The sequence below is a fragment of the Carcharhinus amblyrhynchos genome, chromosome 2 (genome assembly GCF_965287045.1).
Source record: "Carcharhinus amblyrhynchos chromosome 2, sCarAmb.v2.hapA, whole genome shotgun sequence".
Lineage (NCBI taxonomy): Eukaryota > Metazoa > Chordata > Chondrichthyes > Carcharhiniformes > Carcharhinidae > Carcharhinus > Carcharhinus amblyrhynchos.
This window is the reverse complement of record NC_137325.1, coordinates 137500127-137518374: the sequence shown is the minus strand read 5'-3', so window position 1 is coordinate 137518374 and position 18248 is coordinate 137500127. Positions and strand designations below refer to the sequence as shown.

Genomic DNA, 18248 nt, shown 5'->3' with positions numbered 1-18248 from the left:
TATACTCAGAGTTCGTATGGGCTGCTGTCAGGCAACTGCATTTTCAACTTTCAGAGCATACATCTCCGAAGTTCAGCAATAAGTGGAGCACTTTGCCGCCTTAAGGTGATGAGGCTTTCCCCCTCTCAGCCACATTATTGTCCTGGTGCTCAAAAGTACAACCTTGTGCAGCTCTCATTCTGTAATTGTGTGTACTACGGGGACAAGTCCTACCGCACAAAGTAGGAATGCAGCACTGTGTATCCTCTCACCTGAGCACTGGCCAAGATCACTGATGCTAATTCTAAACAGAGATTTCTTGCTGGTAATAGAGCTTTCGAGCATGTTCTGGAAAGTGCACATCATTATTTTAAACAATGTTGAGGGGATTAGAGTGACAATCCATTGAAGCTGAAGTGTGCTCCTTATTAGAAATAATATGTGTCCTTGAGGACTTCATGGTATGTATGCATTTTGGACTTTGCAAGGAAAAAGGTTGGCCATGAGGGCACAATGTCTGTGTTAAAGAGGAAGCATTTCAATTTCTGCTCGGGGAGCAGCATAAACATCATTGTACCATCTCCTGGCTACATTCTGTTTGATTTGATTAATTATTGTCACATGGATTAGTATATAGTGAAAAGTTTTGTTTCTTGTGCGCTGTACAGGCAAAGCATACCATAGATAGAGAAGGAAAGGAGAGAGTGCAAAATATAGTATTACAGTTATAGTTAGGATGTAGAGAAAGATCAACTTAATATAAGGTGGATCCATTCAAAAGTCCAATGGCAGCAGGAAAGAAGCTGTTCTTGAGTCGACTGGCATGTGATTCAGACTTTTCTATCTTTTTCCTGATGGAAGAAGGTGCAAGAGTGTATGTCCAAAGTGCGAGGGGTCCTTGATTATGTTGGTTGCTTTTCCAAGGCAGTGGGAAATGTAGACAGAGTCAATGGATGGGAGGGTGATTTATGTGATGGACTGGGCTATGTTCTCAACTCTTTGTAGTTTTTTGCAGTCTCGAACAGAGCAGGAGCCATACCAAGCTGTGATACAACCAGAAAGGATGCTTTCTACGGTGTAAAAGTTGGTGAGAGTCACAGCGGAAATGCCAAATTTACTTAGCCTCCAGAGAAAGTAGAGGCATTGTTGGCCTGCTTCACTAGTGTCAGTGTGGAAGGATTAGGAGAGGTTGTTGGTGACCTGGACGCCTAGAAACTTGGAGCACTGATCCACTTCATCACCGTTTGTGTAAACAGGGGCATTTCGTCCACTACGCTTCCTGAAGTCGATGATTATCTCCTTCATTTTACTGACACTGATGGGGAGATTATAGTTGTTGCACCAGTTTTTTGGCTGCCACATGGCGCCATCAGCAACGTGCTTTGCCATACCCCTCCCAGCATGACCCACCATTATCACATTGCTTTGGTCAGATGCTATGAGGTGCTGCTTTCAGCCCGGACATTGGGATCCCCATTCACAGCACTCTAACAACACTCTTTTGAATAACACTGAGGGTAAATGTTTTGTCAGGAAATTAGATTATTTGAGGGGGTCAGGAGACTTGTCTTCATGAGTTGTGCAGTGCCAATTTTCTCAGAGACTTCTGAAGCTTGTCCTGTTGACCAATTTTTCTGGAGGTCGTTATCAACATGAATTTCTATGCTGCAAGCATGGCTGTTGGACTCTTAATAAATTTAGCTCTTTTGAGTATTTTATTACTTCTTAGAGTAAAACAAGTGTCAAATGAGTTTAGTACAACTTTGAATTTTGCAGATCAATCAATAATTTCCTGTCTAGAAGTCATGTCATCCTGAATTGGGCGACTAAGTAAAGAATGGTGTTCAGCTGCTTTTCTTCTTACTAAACCCCAAGACAATGCTGTATCTTAAGAAATTTTTCCCCAAAATCTCTAATTTTGTGATAGGTCAGGGCCATGGATTAGTCTGAATTAATTGGAAGTGTGAGATTCTGATCCATGCTCAAAACTATAAAAGTATATGCTCTACTTTAAGAGCTGTCTGAATTTTAAGTTGGCATCGCCATTCACTCCGAAACAAAAGGAATCTCCTGTTGACTTTTCCTCTGTGTCTCTGCTTCTGGGCTTCTTTTCAAGTCAGAATTTTTTGGCGGATTTTTTTCAGTCTTCCAGCATTTCAGTTTGTCTCTGCATTTTAACATAGTTCTGTTTTTTTTTACAAGCTACCAACATATTGTTTCTATCTCAGAAGGTATGGTGAAGTCTTTATGTCTTTAACCAGTTAACTTTAAGTCATTATTAACTACGGAACTGTTTAAAAATATAGAATAAATGAAACAAGCTGGAAGCTGTCTCCATGTTTAGATCTGCATGCGGCTCTGTGTAACACTACATTGATCCTGGGTGAGAATTATGTGCTTCTTATATCACAGTGTGGGCAGTGCTATAGGCAATCACACTAAACACTATGGGCCCTATTTTACCATTTTGATTCTAAGGGCCCTATTTTACTATTTTGATTCTGGGCGGACTTGAAACTAGAAGTGTTTCAGATCCGACTTTTAGACCCGTACTGAGGTGTCCCCATACTCACTCTGTCTGCAAAAAAATCAGCTAGTCTGAATCACCCTGCACAAGCCTGCCCAAAATCCTGCAGCTCTGATGGGCACCTTCCAACTGCGCATGCACAGAAAAAATACGGTAGAATGCTGCTCCCCTACTATATTCCTCCCAGGTGGAAAATGGCTCCCCCGGTCCCCACAGACATTGCCCCACCCGCACAACATTACTGACCCCCATATCCCCCCACCCTCCGCCACCCAGACTGATCATGGACCTCTCCCCCCCATCCTCACCGCTGATCTCAGGCGGAGTGACAGCGGACCCCCTTCTCCCCACTGATCTCAGGCAGAATGGCAGTGGCCCACTGCACCCCCCCACTGATCTCAAGCAGAGTGACAGCAGGCCCACCTTCCCCCGCCGCTCCCCCTCCCCCCGCACCCCCCTCCCCACCCCAACCACTGATCTCAAGCAGAGAGCCACCATACACTAGACACCTATTTCCTCATTAACAGGAGTGCCCAAATCGGACTCCTATGGAGTATGTCTGTTTCACGCCCATTCTGGATGGGCGAACGGGGTGGTAAAGGGAGATGTGCCAGTAAAGTTGGGCGTGCAGCCCATTTCACCAATTTAATTGCATGCAAATGCATTTAAATGGCTGTCACACCTGTTTCGGGTACAGACCCAATCGCATCCATTTTTGGGCCTTGGTAAATGGAGAACCAGCACAGAGGCAGGCACAGATTGCGCTACTTGCCTCACACCCGACTTTACCAAGTTTTTGCATCCGAAAATGGGTGCAACGCGATGGTAAAATCAGGCCCTATATGTTCCATATGTTATTACACAGCCTGCCTCCATTCCCACCCCATGTTGGTGTGAAATTCCCGTCCAGTTTCTTGGCAGCTATTGGACAGGTGGCAGATGAAATGGTACTCTGCAGCCAATCACAGTTCTCCTGCCCATCATTCTGAAAAAAGTACATGACAGTTGATCGCCAGCAGAGTAATGCAACAACCTCAAGGTATACTTTTGGGGAGACAGTGGAGTAGTGGTTTTGTCACTAGATTAGTAATCCAGAGACCCAGGTAATGCTCTGGGGGCCTGGATTCAAATCCCACAATAACAGCTGGTAAGAGTTTTGATTAAATAAGTAAAAAATAATTCTGGAATTACAAGTCTAATGATGACCATGAAACTATTGTTAAATGTTGTAAAAACCCTTCTGGTTCACTAATGTCTTTTAGGGAAGGAAATCTGCCATCCTTACTTGGTCCAGCTTATATGTGACTCCAGAGCCACAGCAATGTGTATGACTAGCAGCTGCCTAGGGATGGGCAACAAATGCTGGCCCTGCCAGCGATGCCTACATCCCACAAATGAATAAAAATAAATGAGAATTCGATGGGAGGCATTCCTATCAATTTTCCTCCAAAAGAGGATTACGATGAAAAATTACTTGTGCAAAGAAATGAAAAGAGAGGAAAGAGCTGATGTTTTGAGTCCAAATGACTCTTTGTCAAAGCTAAAAGGCATAGAAAGTGGGATGTAGCAAATGTAGCAGAGGCTGCCTTGCCAAAGTGGGGCTCCTGAGCCACAATAGCTGATGCTAAACACATCACGGCCGAAACCATTCTACCATAAGATGAAAGGCAGCTATAGTATGAAGTATAATACTTACTTTCCACATTTAATTTGGCTTTTGTCTTTTCATGAAGTGTTTCACAGGAGTAATTTCCACGGTCAGCAAAGTTCACATTTTTAATGGTAAGGATCTGCTTATTTCCGTCAACTTTAATATCTATTTTTCCATCAGGCTGAATGATGATATTATTTTTCATCCATTTAACTTCACCACAGGATTTTGAGAATTCGACTTCCATAATAGCTGTCTCTTTTTCTTCAACTGTTATGTTCTCCAATTTCTTTTTAAACAGAGCTGGAGCTTCTGTAATGTCAATAGAAATTAACATTATTGTAATTAGTAGTATAGAACTTGAACATGGCTAAAAAGAATAGTTTTGTCGAAGCTTTTCATCTTGCACTCATCAGAACAACAGCAAGGATGCCACTGTCAGAAGAAACAACTTTATATTGTTTGAGAAGAGAGTTTTGATTGGCACATTGGCAAATGGACTCTGATTGGTCAAGGCATTGCCATGGAGAATGCACATGTTAATGGTGACTGACAATGAACTGCCAAGCACTGTTTGAAAATTTAAACCAGGTAGCTTGACTGATTGGTAAAGGCATTGCCCTGAGGAAGGAACCAATGAATGACTATCAGCTGTTTTCTGTTGAAACAAGCACAATGTGTACATATATTTAGGGCAGCACAGTAGCACAGTGGTTAGCACTGCTGCTTCACAGATCCAGGGACCTGGGTTCAATGCTCGGCTCACTGTGTGTGTGGAGTTTGCACATTCTCCTCAAGTCTGCATGGGTTTCCTCCGGGTGCACTGGTTTCCTCCCACAGTCCTAAGATGTGTGGGTTAGGTTGACTGGCCATGCTAAAATTGCCCCTTAGTGTCCTGAGATGCATAGGTTAGAAGGATTAGTGGGAAAAATATGTAGAGATATGGGGGTAGGGCCTGGGTGGGGTTGTGGTCGGTGCAGACTCAACGGGCCAAAGGGCCTCTTTCTGCACTGTACGGTTCTATGATATTTTTTCTACCTGCAAAGAACAAGGTCCTGTGTATCAATATATGTAGCTTCCAATGCATTCAAATGTACCACATTGCAATCCTGTCTGACAATCTTAAATTGGATTTCAGCAAATGTCCAATCACAGAAGCGCATCGGATGTTGGAAACTACGGCCACACTTCTCCCACTGCGACCTGCAACATTTTTGTTGGCCTATTTTAGTTCAAACCAAATAAACAAACTCAAGTTAAATCAGGACAAAGAAAAAGGGCAGCTCCCCAAAAGTAGGGAGAACAGCCCGAATAAAATCAAAGTAGAAAGGAAACTTGAAAACATCAAATGATAATATTTCTTATGTTCTTATGTTCTTATAATGTGATAATTAGGATCGAGAATGCACCCCAGCCCCTGCAGTGCCCAATGGGCGCGGAAGGCATCAACTGCGACCATGGACATCGCATGCTCCCTCTCCAGGGAAACCTGGCTGCGAATGTAGCTGCAGTAGAGGGGCAAACAGTCAGGATGGATGGTACCCTCGATCGCCTACTGCCTGGACCAGTAAATGGCGCATTTCGCCAGGCCCAGGAGCAGATTCACGAGAAGGTTGCCATCCTGACCCACCCCTCTCCGTACCAGGTGTCCATAGATCAGGAGCGTGGGACTGAAGTGCAAACAAAACATTAATAAAAGGTTCTTCAGGAAAACAAAAAGGAAGTGCAATCTAAGACATGAAACATAGACATGGTCCATGGACTCCATAAGGCCACAGAAGGGGCAAGCTTCGGAGCCCGTGAACAAGTGAATCCTACGATTGTGCGGAACTGCTGCACACATTACTCTTGACCCCATGTCCCCGACGTAATTGGGGGAGATCCCTTCATACAGGAACCTCCACTGGGGACCTCCGTTGCCCGACAGCAACAAGGCCCACCAAGGTGTATCCGGGCAACAGGTGAGGAAGCGGTAGTGGAAGGTGTGCAGCAGCAGCCTGTACAGGAAATGCCTCCGTGCAACGGAAAAAAGCACGGAGGACATTTCCACGAGGCATTACATGCAGGGGGGCACCTGACCTGAGGAGGGGGGCTGAGGCTTTGGGCCAATGTGGAATTCCGTCCAAGCAGGGGAACACTCGGGCAGGATCCCACTGCACGCCTGTGCTGCCTCGAGACCATGTGCACTTTCGGGGCCGAGCACGACCATCCTAAGGTCTTGGATGGCTTTGGCCGAGTGCTGGATGGACACCCCCGCGCACTCAGCCAGCACGCAGAAGGTGTGGTGCCCCCTGGGCATGGGCACTCTAGCAGTGCCAGCCTGTGCCCCAGCACTGCCCAAAGGGCAACATGCCTAAGCCCGGAGGCACCTTAGCACTGCCCAGCAGGCATTGAGCAATGCCAAGGGGCGGGCCTACTGTAGGCAGAGCCTTGGTGCAATTGGTGGGGGAATCCTGCTGCCACTCTGCATTTGGGGGATCTGACATTGGGGGGGGGGGGTCTGCCAGGGTGAAGGGATCGCTACTGCTGGGGGGGTGAGGCCTGGACGGGGTCAGGGCTGGGCTGGGAATTGTTGTGAGGGTCAGAATTGAGCTGTGGCGGGAGGGAGTCCTGGGCTGGCCAGCAAACGGGAGGTTGACAGTTTGGGACAACTGTACATGCGCAGAGCTCCAGAACTGTCAAACTCTGGCGCAAATAGGTCTCAGTTCCTTGGGTTTTTAATGAGATTCCGGACTGGGAGTTCTTCAGTGCACAGAATGCGGAGATTCAGGTGGGAAGCTGAACTGACAGAACAGTCAAGATTTACAACAGTTTTCTTGCCAATTCAGCATTTTTGGGAGAATCATGGTCTTTGGGTATAATTCTCCAGAACAAAAACAAAGTGCTTACCAGTGGAAAAATCGCCGCCTTACCCACTGGCCCTGACAGCTCTAATCATCTTAACTTTACTATTGAAGAGGACATGGTTATTTTCTATTATGACTTTGTAAAAACATTTTTGGAAATATCTGAATTTGATCAAAAACCAAAGGGCTAGGCTAAAAGTATAAATAAATAAGGACAAGAAATTGTATTTTTAACCTCAGTCATCAATGTTACATTGACAGCAGCTCGAATTTTCAGGGCCCTTTGAGGACGGTCGGAGATAGCAAGACTGACAAAATGGCATGGGAAGATTTTTGGCATGCTGCTGCCAGGCCAGGCCATTTGCTAGTGCTAAGTTAGGAAGCAAAAGCTACAGAAGAGAGAGAAAGTAGCATAGTGGTAATGTTGCTATGCAAGTAATCCAACAGCCCAGGCTAATGTGCAGAGAACACAGGTTCAAATCTCACAGCAGCATCTGGTAGACTTTAAATTTAATTGATAAAATCTGGGATTAAAAACTAGCCTCAGTAATGGTGAACACGAATTTATCATAAGAACAAAAGAAATAGGAGCAGGAGTAGGCCATCTAGCCCTTCGAGCCTGCCCCGCCATTCAATAAGATCATGGCTGATCTGTCGTGGCTCAGTTCCACATTCCCGCCCTCTCCCCATAACCCTTAATCCCCTCTCTTATCAAAAACCCATCAACCCGCGTCTTAAAAATATTTAGCGAGGTAGCCTCCACCACTTCAACGGGCAGAGAGTTCCAGAGATTCACCACCCTTTGAGTGAAGAAGTTCCTCCTCAACTCTGTTCTAAACCACCCCCCCTGTATCTTGAGGCTGTGCCCCTTAGTCCTACTATCCTTTCTGAGTGGGAAGAGTCTCTCCACCTCTATCCTAGCCATCCCATTCATCATCTTATACGTCTCAATGAGATCTCCCCTCATTCTTCTAAACTCTAACGAGTACAAGCCTAATTTATTCAGCCTCTCCTCATAGCTCAATCCCCTCAACTCCGGCATCAGCCTAGTAAACCTCCTCTGCACTCCCTCCAAGGCCAAAATATCCTTGCGTAAGTACGGCGCCCAAAACTGCACACAGTACTCCAGCTGCGGCCTCACCAATGCCCTATACAGCCGCAGCAAGACCTCCCTACTTTTATATTCAATCCCCCTTGCTGTGAAGGCCAGCATCCCATTCGCCTTCCTGACCACCTGCTGCACCTGCAAGCTGGGTTTTTGCGACTCATGCACAAGGACCCCTAGGTCCCTCTGCACCGTCGCATGCTGCAGTTTTTTGCCACTTAAGTAACAGTCCTTCCTGCCATTATTCCTACCAAAGTGGACCACATCGCACTTGCCAACATTAAATTCCATTTGCCATTTCCTGGCCCATTCGCCCAGCCTATCTAGATCCTTCTGCAGACTCTCCACACCCTCCGCACAATTTGCCGTTCCACCAATCTTGGTGTCATCAGCAAATTTTGACACCCTACGCTCGGTTCCCTCCTCCAGATCATAAAACAACCCTATCTGGTTCACCATTGTCCCTTTAGGAAAGGAACTCTGCTCTATTTACTTGGTCTCACCTACATGTGTAACTAGACCCATGGTCATGTAGAATGATAGAATTATAAAATTCTTACAGTGCAGAAAGAGGCCATTTGGCCTACTGAGTCTGCACCGACTATCTGGCAGGTTCTACTCAGGTCCTATCCCTGTAACCCTACATACTTACCCTGCTAATCCCCCCTAACCTATACATCTTGGGACACTATGGGGAAATTTTGCATTGGCCAATCCACATAATCTGCACATTTTTGGTCTTGGGAGGAAATCAGAGCACATGGAGAAAACCTATGCAGACATGGGAAGAATGCGCAAATTCCACACAGTCACCTAAGTCCAGAATTAAACCCGGGTCCCTAGCACTGTGAGGCAGCATTGCAGATCACTGTGATGCCCATATGTAGTTGACTCTTAACTGCCCAGAGCAAGCCACTCAGTTCAAGGACAGTTAGTGATGGACAACAAATGCTGGCCTTTCCAGCAATCCCCATATCCAAAGAAAGAAATTTTTAAAAATCCCTGTCTGCCCTGGACTCAGTTGAGCTACTTAAGTGACCCAATTGCTTCTGCAGAAATCAGTACCAGTCATTAACTTATCTTTGAAATAGCCTTAATGACTGAATGGAAATAGCCAACCACCTTAGCACACTGTCAAAGAGGCTGCTGTTCAATTTTTTAAGAGGATTGATTCTTTTAGAAAGATTGGTGTTTTGCTCTACTGTGCACTGTCCCTGGGATATTTGCTAACAAAAATAATTTTGATTTCTCACCTTGAACTTGAAGCTTGGCAGATGTTTTTACATTTCCAACTTGCGCAGAAATTTCACATGCATCCTTTAGTGTCAGGTTTTTAATAGTCAAATCATGGTTTGTTCTTTCACATGATATGACATATTTTTCATTTGGTTCAATTTTGACTCCATTCTTATACCAAGTAATTGCAGCATCTTCATGGGAGACACTGCATTTAAAGGCAGCGTCCTCTCCTTCCACAGCCACTATACTGTGAAGTTCACTTTCAAACTTAATAATCTTTGGAACTGCTCAGAACAAAACAAAAGTTTGCATGTTATGGGCTGATTAATCTTGCCTTTTCAAGACTAACATAGCACACATCATCAGTATTAAAATCTAATAACAGATGAGAAACAAAGTGTCACTGAATGTAGCTGTTCTATCAATAATATGAATAATAAGTAAGCTTATAAATTCCTACCCACTTCCTAGCTATGGATTCCAATACTATTGCTTAATTTATTTTCGCAAAATGCAGGAAACTGAAACAAATCAGAATGAACCACTCATTTTTAAATTGAACAATAGAATATGTACAAACTAAATGCAGGTACTAAAAACTCACAGACCTAATTGAAATCTATACTATAATTATATTTGAATTCACTTATGTTGGCAGGTTTCTATTAGGGTCTATTTCATCCCAACCAAATATGCAGAAACTGAAAACTTTTAACATTCGCTGCTGTTCCTTCTTTAAGAAGATTTCATTTAGATTAATTCCCTCTGACTGTATGCTGGTTTTACACCATAACTCAGAAAGGTAGCAACAGGACAACGCGGTGGAAACAAACTCACAAGGGCTCCTCTAATTCTGTTTTCATATTATTCATTCACAGGATGTGGGTGTCGCTGGCTAGCCAGCATCTGTTGCTTGTTACTTAATTGCTCTTGAGAAGGAGGTGGTGAGGTGCCTTTTTGAACCACAGTAGTACATATGACATAGGTAAACCTACTGTGCTGTGAGGCAGGCAGTTCCAGGATTTGGTCCATTAACAATGAAGGAATGATGATTTAGTTCAAAGTCATGGTGGTGTGTGGCTTGGAAGAGAACTTTGCTTCTGCTGCCCTTGTCATTCTAGGACTAGAAGTCACAGGTTTGGAAGGTGTTTTCAAAGGAGTCTTTTTGCTGCAGTGCATCTTTTGGACGGTACACATTGCTGCCACTGTGCGTCAGTGTTGAAGGCAGGAAATGTTTAAGGTAATGGATGGGGTGCCAATCAAGCAGAATACTTTGCCCCAGATGGTGTTAAACTTCTTGTTAGGACTGTACTCTTCCAGGCAAGTGAAAAGCATTCCAATACTCCTGACTTGTACCTTTAGATGGTCAACAGACTTTAGGAATTGTTATTTAGAATGGATTTCCTAGGCTCTGATCTGTTCTTGTAGTCACAGTACTTATATGGCTTGTTTAGTACAGTTTCTGGCTAATGAGAACTCTCAAGATATTGACAAGAGAGGGATTCAGCTATCAGCTGTCACTGAAGGTCATGGGGAGAATCTCTCTTGTTGGAGATGCTCATTGCCTAGAACTTGTGTGGAATGTTACTTGCCACCTGGAATGTTGTCCAGGTCTTGCTGCGTATAGACACAGACTGCTTTAGTATCTGAGAAGTTGCAAATAATGCTGAATATTGTGCAATCATCAGCAAACATCCCCAATTCTGACCTTATGCTGGACCGAAGGTCATTGATGAAGCAGCATTGATGAAGATGGTTGAGCGTAGGACACGACGAAACTGAATATAGTTAGGTCCAGGACATAAAACTTTCATGGCATGTAAGCATACTGGTTGACCTCCACCTTTCATGGAATCAAATACTGGAACTCCCTTCTTAATAGCATTGTAGTCAAATGGACTTGATGGACTTCGGTGGTTCAAGAATACGTCTCACCATTGCCTTCTCAAGGGAATTAGACAAACAAATACTAGTCTTGCCAGCATAGCTCACATTCCATTAAAAAATAAATTAAAAGGCTGCAAAGAGCTCTTCGACTATCTGCAAGAATCCAAGGCTATTTCAAGGAATAGTTATGAGAGGAAACAGCTCTTTCCCATCTGTAATATCAGAGCAGTTCTGGTGAGAAAACCCAAACTGACAGGCCTCTGTGACACCAGAAAATTGACATTTTACAAATGGCAAGACAGATTTCTGGAGCAATACTTCACAATGGAACTGGGAAGAAGCATACTCAAAAGAAACTGCTTCCATGTGAGTTTAATTCAACTTTAAATATTATTACATTGTACTATTGCTGGTAGTACCTTTCATTTTTATATTAGTCTTCATTTAAAAAAAAGTATCCAAATTATATTAGCAATGATTGCCAATGCTAACCAAGAAACACAATATACAAAGTGAATGCACTTCCTGGAATGTAGCAAATGTGAATCGACTGTTCATTCTAACCTATCTGGGGATTTCTTTTACAAAGTTAGACCTTTCGGTTATAAATAGAAAATATTGGAAACACTCAGCAGAGATTTTATTGCAGATTTTGTTCTTTTAATGGCAGATTTTTAGCAGCCAGTGTTTTGACTTTTGTTTATGCTTTGGTGTTTTGCTTATGCTTTAAGTATTAAAAAGTGAATCTGCATTCTCTTTTTTCAAGAAAAACTTCCTTATAAAAGCACAAAAAAACTTTATGATACAAATACATTTTTTTCAGTTATAGGATAACTATGAATATAGCAAGGTAATTAATTGTAATGATTAACTATAAAATCAGAACCTTAATTACTAAAGCTCAGGGGGATGGCAAACTCAGCTTACTCTTAGGAAAATATTTGACTATGACAAAACTTGCTTATTGAAGTGGATTGAAAATTTAACAAGGCGTTACCCTCGGTGGTTAATTTAGCAGTTGTAACATCATCCTTTGATTCACACAGGTATTCTCCTTCATCCTCAGCAGCTACTTCACAAATAGTTAAACTTCGTTTTTGTCCATCAGCCCGTATTTTTAGCCTTCGGCTTGGTTTGATTTCTGTTCCATTTTGTCGCCACAAGACATCGCCCTTTGCTTGATTTAATTCACATGTAAACACAGCCGTCTCACTGCACAGCGCATTCACATTTTCCAGCTTCTTTGTAAACAAGATAGGTAACTCTGTGAGAAAAAACATAATTTTAGTGAACATCTATCTTATATAGATGATCTGGAGGAGGGAACCGAGTGTAGGGTGTCGAAATTTGCTGATGACACCAAGATTGGGGAAACGGCAAATTGTGCGGAGGGTGTGGAGAGTCTGCAGAAGGATCTAGATAGGCTGGGCGAATGGGCCAGGAAATGGCAAATGGAATTTAATGTTGGCAAGTGTGAGGTGGTCCACTTTGGTAGAAATAATGGTAGGAAGGACTATTATTTACATGGCGAAAAACTGCAGCAGGCGACGGTGCAGAGGGACCTAGGGGTCCTTGTGCATGAGTCGCAAAAACCCAGCTTGCAGGTGCAGCAGGTGGTCAGGAAGACGAATGGGATGCTGGCCTTCATAGCGAGGGGGATTGAATATAAAAGTAGGGAGGTCTTGCTGCAGCTGTATAGGGCATTGGTGAGGCCGCAGCTGGAGTACTGTGTGCAGTTTTGGGCGCTGCACCTGCACAAAGATATTTTGGCCTTGGAGGGAGTGCAGAGGAGGTTTACTAGGCTGATACCGGAGTTGAGGGGGTTGAGCTATGAGGAGAGGCTGAATAAACTAGGCTTGTACTCGTTAGAGTTTAGAAGAATGAGGGGAGATCTCATTGAGACGTATAAGATGATGAATGGGATGGATAGGATAGAGGTGGAGAGACTCTTCCCGCTCAAAAAAGACAGTAGGACTAGGGGGCACAGCCTCAAGATAAAGGGGGGGCGGTTTAGAACGGAGTTGAGGAGGAACTTCTTCACTCAAAGGGTGGTGAATCTCTGGAATTCCCTGCCCGTTGAAGTGGTGGAGGCTGCCTCGCTAAATATTTTTAAGAAGCGGGTTGATGGGTTTTTGATAAGCGAGGGGATTAAGGGTTATGGGGAGAGGGCGGGAAAGTGGAACTGAGCCACGACAGATCAGCCGTGATCTTATTGAATGGCGGGGCAGGCTCGAAGGGCTGGATGGCCTACTCCTGCTCCTATTTCTTATGTTCTTATGTTATGTTCTATCTGTTTTTCCTAAAACAGTCTTAAGCCAATCAATGTTTTCATAAAACGAACTGATTACTCATGTAAGGGCTGTTTCTGTCCTCAGGGTTACTATTACTTACAATATTACAAGCACTTGTTCTCTCAATTTCTACTGCAGAAAGACAAATTTTTTTTTCACTTTTTTGTGGGACCTGATTATTGCTGACTGGCCAGCATTTATAGCCCATCCCTAGCTGCCCTTGGAGGGTAGTTGAGAGCTAATCACATTGCTGTGGCTCTGGAGTCACATTAGGCTAGACTAGATAAGGATGGCAGATTACCTTTCTTAAAGGACATTAGTGAACCAGATGGGTTTTTCTGACAATTGACAATATTTCATGGTCATCAGTAGATTTTTAATTCCAGATATCTTTCACTGACATTGAATTCCACCATCTGCTGTGGTGGGATTTGAACCCAAATCCCCACAACATACAGCCACCAAAGCTGCGGAGGGAGGAAAATGTTGCCATATATTTTTGGAACTAGCAATCTCCCAAAATAGAATTAGATGAGTGAAAATGGAAGGGGAGAAGAGGAACACCAGGATTGGATTTTTACATTGACAGCATTTATCAAAATGTTGAGACAAACATTGAAATTATCAAAGGGACAACAAATGCTGGGAACCTTCAACAGTTGCTAACCTGTAACTTGAATGCTGAAGGTCAGTTTCTCGCCAGCTGCTTCACATATGTATTCACCCCTATCTTTCAACTCCACATTCTGAATGATAAGCTTCCGAATTTTACCATCAGATTCAAGTTTCATCTTTTTATTCCGACTGAGCAGTTTTCCATCTTTGAACCATTTGACCTCTGTTTTAGACTGTGACACTTCACAGCTGAGAGTTGCATTTTCTAATTGTTGAACATTCACCACCTTCTGAACTGAATCTTTATTGGCAAAAGCTGTTCCAAGTTCTGCAATAAGGAAAGTTTAATTGGTACACTGGAGAGAAAGTGTTAAAGATAAAGAGATATAGAAGACCTCGTTAGGAAGAAATGAGAGGCGTATGTCAGGTCTATGCAACTGGGAACGGAGAGAGCGTTGGAGGTGTTCAGAGAGAGTAGGAGGGATCTCAAAAGGGGAGTTAGGAGGGCAAAAAGGGGGCATGAAATGGCTTTGGCAGATAGGATTAAGGAAAATCCAAAGGCGTTTTACTCCTATGTTAGGAGCAAAAGGGTGGCTAGGGGTAAAATCGGTCCTCTCAGGGACAGACGAGGGGAATTGTGCTTAGAGTCTGAGGGAATGGGGGAGATCCTGAATGAATACTTTGCGTCGGTATTCACGAAGGAGAGGGGCTTGATGTCTGGTACGGTCATCGAGGGAGAGGTAGACCAAATGAAGGATCTATCGATTATGAGGGGAGAAGTGTTAGGGCTTTTGGGTAGCATTAAAACTGATAAATCTCCAGGGCCCGAAGGCATTTATCCTAGGCTGCTTAGAGAAGCGAGAGATGAGATTGCTGGGCCTCTGACACAAATTTTTGTCTCTTCTTTGGACACAGGTGAGCTCCCAGAGGACTGGAGGATAGCGAACGTGGTACCATTGTTTAAAAAGGGTAGGAGGGATAACCTGGGTAACTATAGGCCAGTGATTTTGACGTCAGTGGTAGGCAAGTTGATGGAGAGGATTCTTAGGGATAGGATGTATGAGCACTTAGAGCGTTGCAATCTGATTAAGGATACATAGCATGGCTTTGTAAAGGGGAAGTCTTGCCTTACGAATCTGGTAGAATTTTTTGAGGTGGTGACAAAAATGGTCAACGAAGGGCGAGCCGTTGATGTCGTCTATATGGATTTCAGTAAGGCGTTTGACAAAGTCCCTCATGGTAGGTTGGTAGAAAAGATTAAGGCTCATGGGATACAGGGCCAGGTATCTAGATGGGTTGAGAACTGGCTTGCAAAGAGGAGACAGAGAGTAGTAGTGGAGGGGTCCTTTTCTAGCTGGAGGTCTGTCACTAGTGGTGTGCCGCAGGGCTCAGTACTGGGGCCTCTTTTCTTTGTAGTGTATATAAATGACTTGGAAGAGGGAGTAAGTGGTGTGATCAGCAAATTTGCTGATGACACTAAGACGGCTGGATTGGCAGGCAGTGAGGAGCAGTGTCTGGCAATACAACGGGATATTGATAGGCTGGTATATTGGGCAGATATATGGCAAATGGAGTTTAATCCGGATAAATGTGAGGTGATGCATTTTGGCCGGAATAATGTAGGGGGGAGTTATATGATAAAGGGTAAGCCCATAAGGAGTATAGAATCGCAGTGAGACCTGGGGGTGCAAGTGCACAAGTCTTTGAAGGTGGCAGTACAAGTGGAGAAGGTTGTGAAGAAAGCCTATGGTATGTTAGCCTTTATAGGAAGGGGTATAGAATGTAAGAGCTGGAGTCTAATGTTGCAGTTGTATAGAACGTTGGTTAGGCCGCATTTAGAGTACTGCATCCAGTTCTGGTCGCCTTACTACTGGAAGGACGTGCAGACTCTGGAGAGAGTGCAGAGGAGGTTTACCAGGATGTTGCCTGGTATGGAAGGACTGGGTTATGAGGAAAGATTGAACAAATTGGGGATGTTTTCCCTTGAAAGATGGCGACTGAGGGGGGATCTAATAGAGGTATATAAGATTATGAAGGGTATAGATAGAGTAAACAGAGGTAAGTTATTTCCTATGTTAGAGACACACAGTACGAGGGGCCATGAGCTTAAGGTGAAGGGGGAGAGGTAAAACACAGATATTAGAGGGAGGTTTTTCACACAGAGGGTAGTGGGGGTATGGAATGCTCTGCCAAGTAAGATGGTGGAGGCAAGCATGCTAGAGTTGTTTAAGAGTAACTTAGACAGGCACATGAGTGGGTTGGAGACGGGTGGATATAGGAGATTGTTTTAAATAAGGTTCATTAGCATTGGGGCGTCCCTGGTAAGGTAAATGGATATGGTATGATAATAATGTTTTTTCTCTTTTCATTCACAGGTTTTAAGTCGGTCCACCTTGTTGTCCAACGAGGGGCATACACACGATGGGTCGTACTTGGGCTGCTCTTGAATGTTCGAGATTGGCTTCATATCGTTAGTGTGTGCTTAAACTGGACCAGATGCTGGGCAAGACAACAGCTCAGTGACTATCACTGTTTGCTGTGCAGACACATGGATTTGGGCCAGTGTCTGTGGGAGTTTGCGCATTCTCCCCGTGCTTGCGTGGGTTTTCTCCAGGTGCTCCGGTTTCCTCCCGCGCCCCAAAGATGTGCTATTAGGCTGACTGGCAGTAATAAGTTGTCCCTAAATTAGTTTCCCTCAATGTGGATGGCCATAAAACAATAGATAAGGGTCATGGGTGGAGTGGGGGACTGGTAGTGTTAAAATGGCGGCAGGGGCTCGTTGGGCCTAAGGGCCTGTTTCCCGGGCTGTTTTTGATCTTTGTTCTTCGTTCTTAAATCTAATCAGTGATGCCAACCCAAAGTTAGCAAAGTTTGGAGAGACACCAATTTAATAATTCCAAATTTTGTAAAATAAATTTGCCACATTTTTATTCTCCACATTTCCCCAGAATTCATCTCAGTTCTTGTCAGGAGACTGAAATGGCCATCATTCTCTTCTCCATCAGAAACACTGCCATCAGTTTCAGAACATCTCCCACCTTCATTTCTAATTGTTACATCTGCTGCTGAAATCCTCATTTACGTCTTCATAAAATACACACGTTATTACACAAATGCTCTACTTATAATCTTCTCACTCACATCAAAAACTGCAGCTCATCCATAAATTTCCCATTCTTTACCGGACATTCATCAAATTGTGTTATAACAGCTCTGTCTTCGATAGTCAACACGGTCTATATTGGTCCTCAATAGATAAATTTAAAGCTCTTGGTGGAAATCGTCCCAAAAAATCTTGAAGTTTCATAAAAGTCTGAAAACAGGAGTGTTGCACACCACTTTTTTGGGCGGGTTTGGCACTGCAACCTTTCCAAACTCTGTCGGGAAGGGGAAGAGCTTAAGTAAACTAGGGAAGCTGATTGCAGAGCGCTGAGATGCTATTGTGCAGGGCGCCCCAATCAATGTATGAACTGGGAGACCTCCTCCTCACCTCACAGACATCAGATCCCCAACTCCCTCCCCCTCCATCATCAGCGGCATAGCCAGCACCCACAGGAGTCACCAGCATAGAGCATCAGGTTCCATTCGATGAGTCCGTTAACAGATCCCCAACATGCTGCCTCCCTCCCCATCCCCGTCATGACCCCTTCCAGGCCTGCCTTGCAAGCTCCCCTCTTGGAAACCCACTCTCTTTGTATAGCTTTGCTCCTTTCACAGTCCCCCTTGCCTTCCCTCATCATAGCCCCATCCCCTCACTCAGGCCCCACCCCTACTCAGGTCCTACCCATTTGGCATTGCGCGGCTCACTTATGGCGCCCAACCAGGCACTGCCAGGGTACCAGGTGGGCATACTAGGCTGGCACTGCCTGGCTATGCCCCCTACCACTCGAAAGCTTCAATGGCCTCCAATCACCCTGGCACCTTGTTTCCACTGGTGGAGACCAGTAGTGATTAAGAGTCCAGGAGGCTGGAAGATGCCATGCGGGAGCAGGTAAGTAGTTTTAATTCTCGCTAATCAGCTTCATGCCCAGAGATCTCAGCAGCAGTAGGATAGCAAATCGATTCACATCTTATCTTCACCCGCGATCTTCCCAGCTCGTTACACTGA

The 18248-nt window shown here is 44.3% G+C and overlaps 1 protein-coding gene across 1 annotated transcript in view; it reads right to left on the bottom strand.

Annotated features, from left to right (window-relative positions):
• The window catches only part of obscnb (obscurin, cytoskeletal calmodulin and titin-interacting RhoGEF b), a 696366-nt gene that overhangs the window by 545524 nt on the left and 132594 nt on the right, over positions 1 to 18248 (bottom strand). The window contains exons 13-16 of the mRNA XM_080214757.1: positions 14193 to 14468; positions 12232 to 12498; positions 9362 to 9631; positions 4203 to 4469 (exon numbers count right to left, since the gene is read on the bottom strand). Of these exons, the coding sequence (XP_080070883.1) occupies positions 4203 to 4469; positions 9362 to 9631; positions 12232 to 12498; positions 14193 to 14468 (1080 nt within the window). The remainder of the gene's footprint in view (positions 1 to 4202; positions 4470 to 9361; positions 9632 to 12231; positions 12499 to 14192; positions 14469 to 18248) is intronic.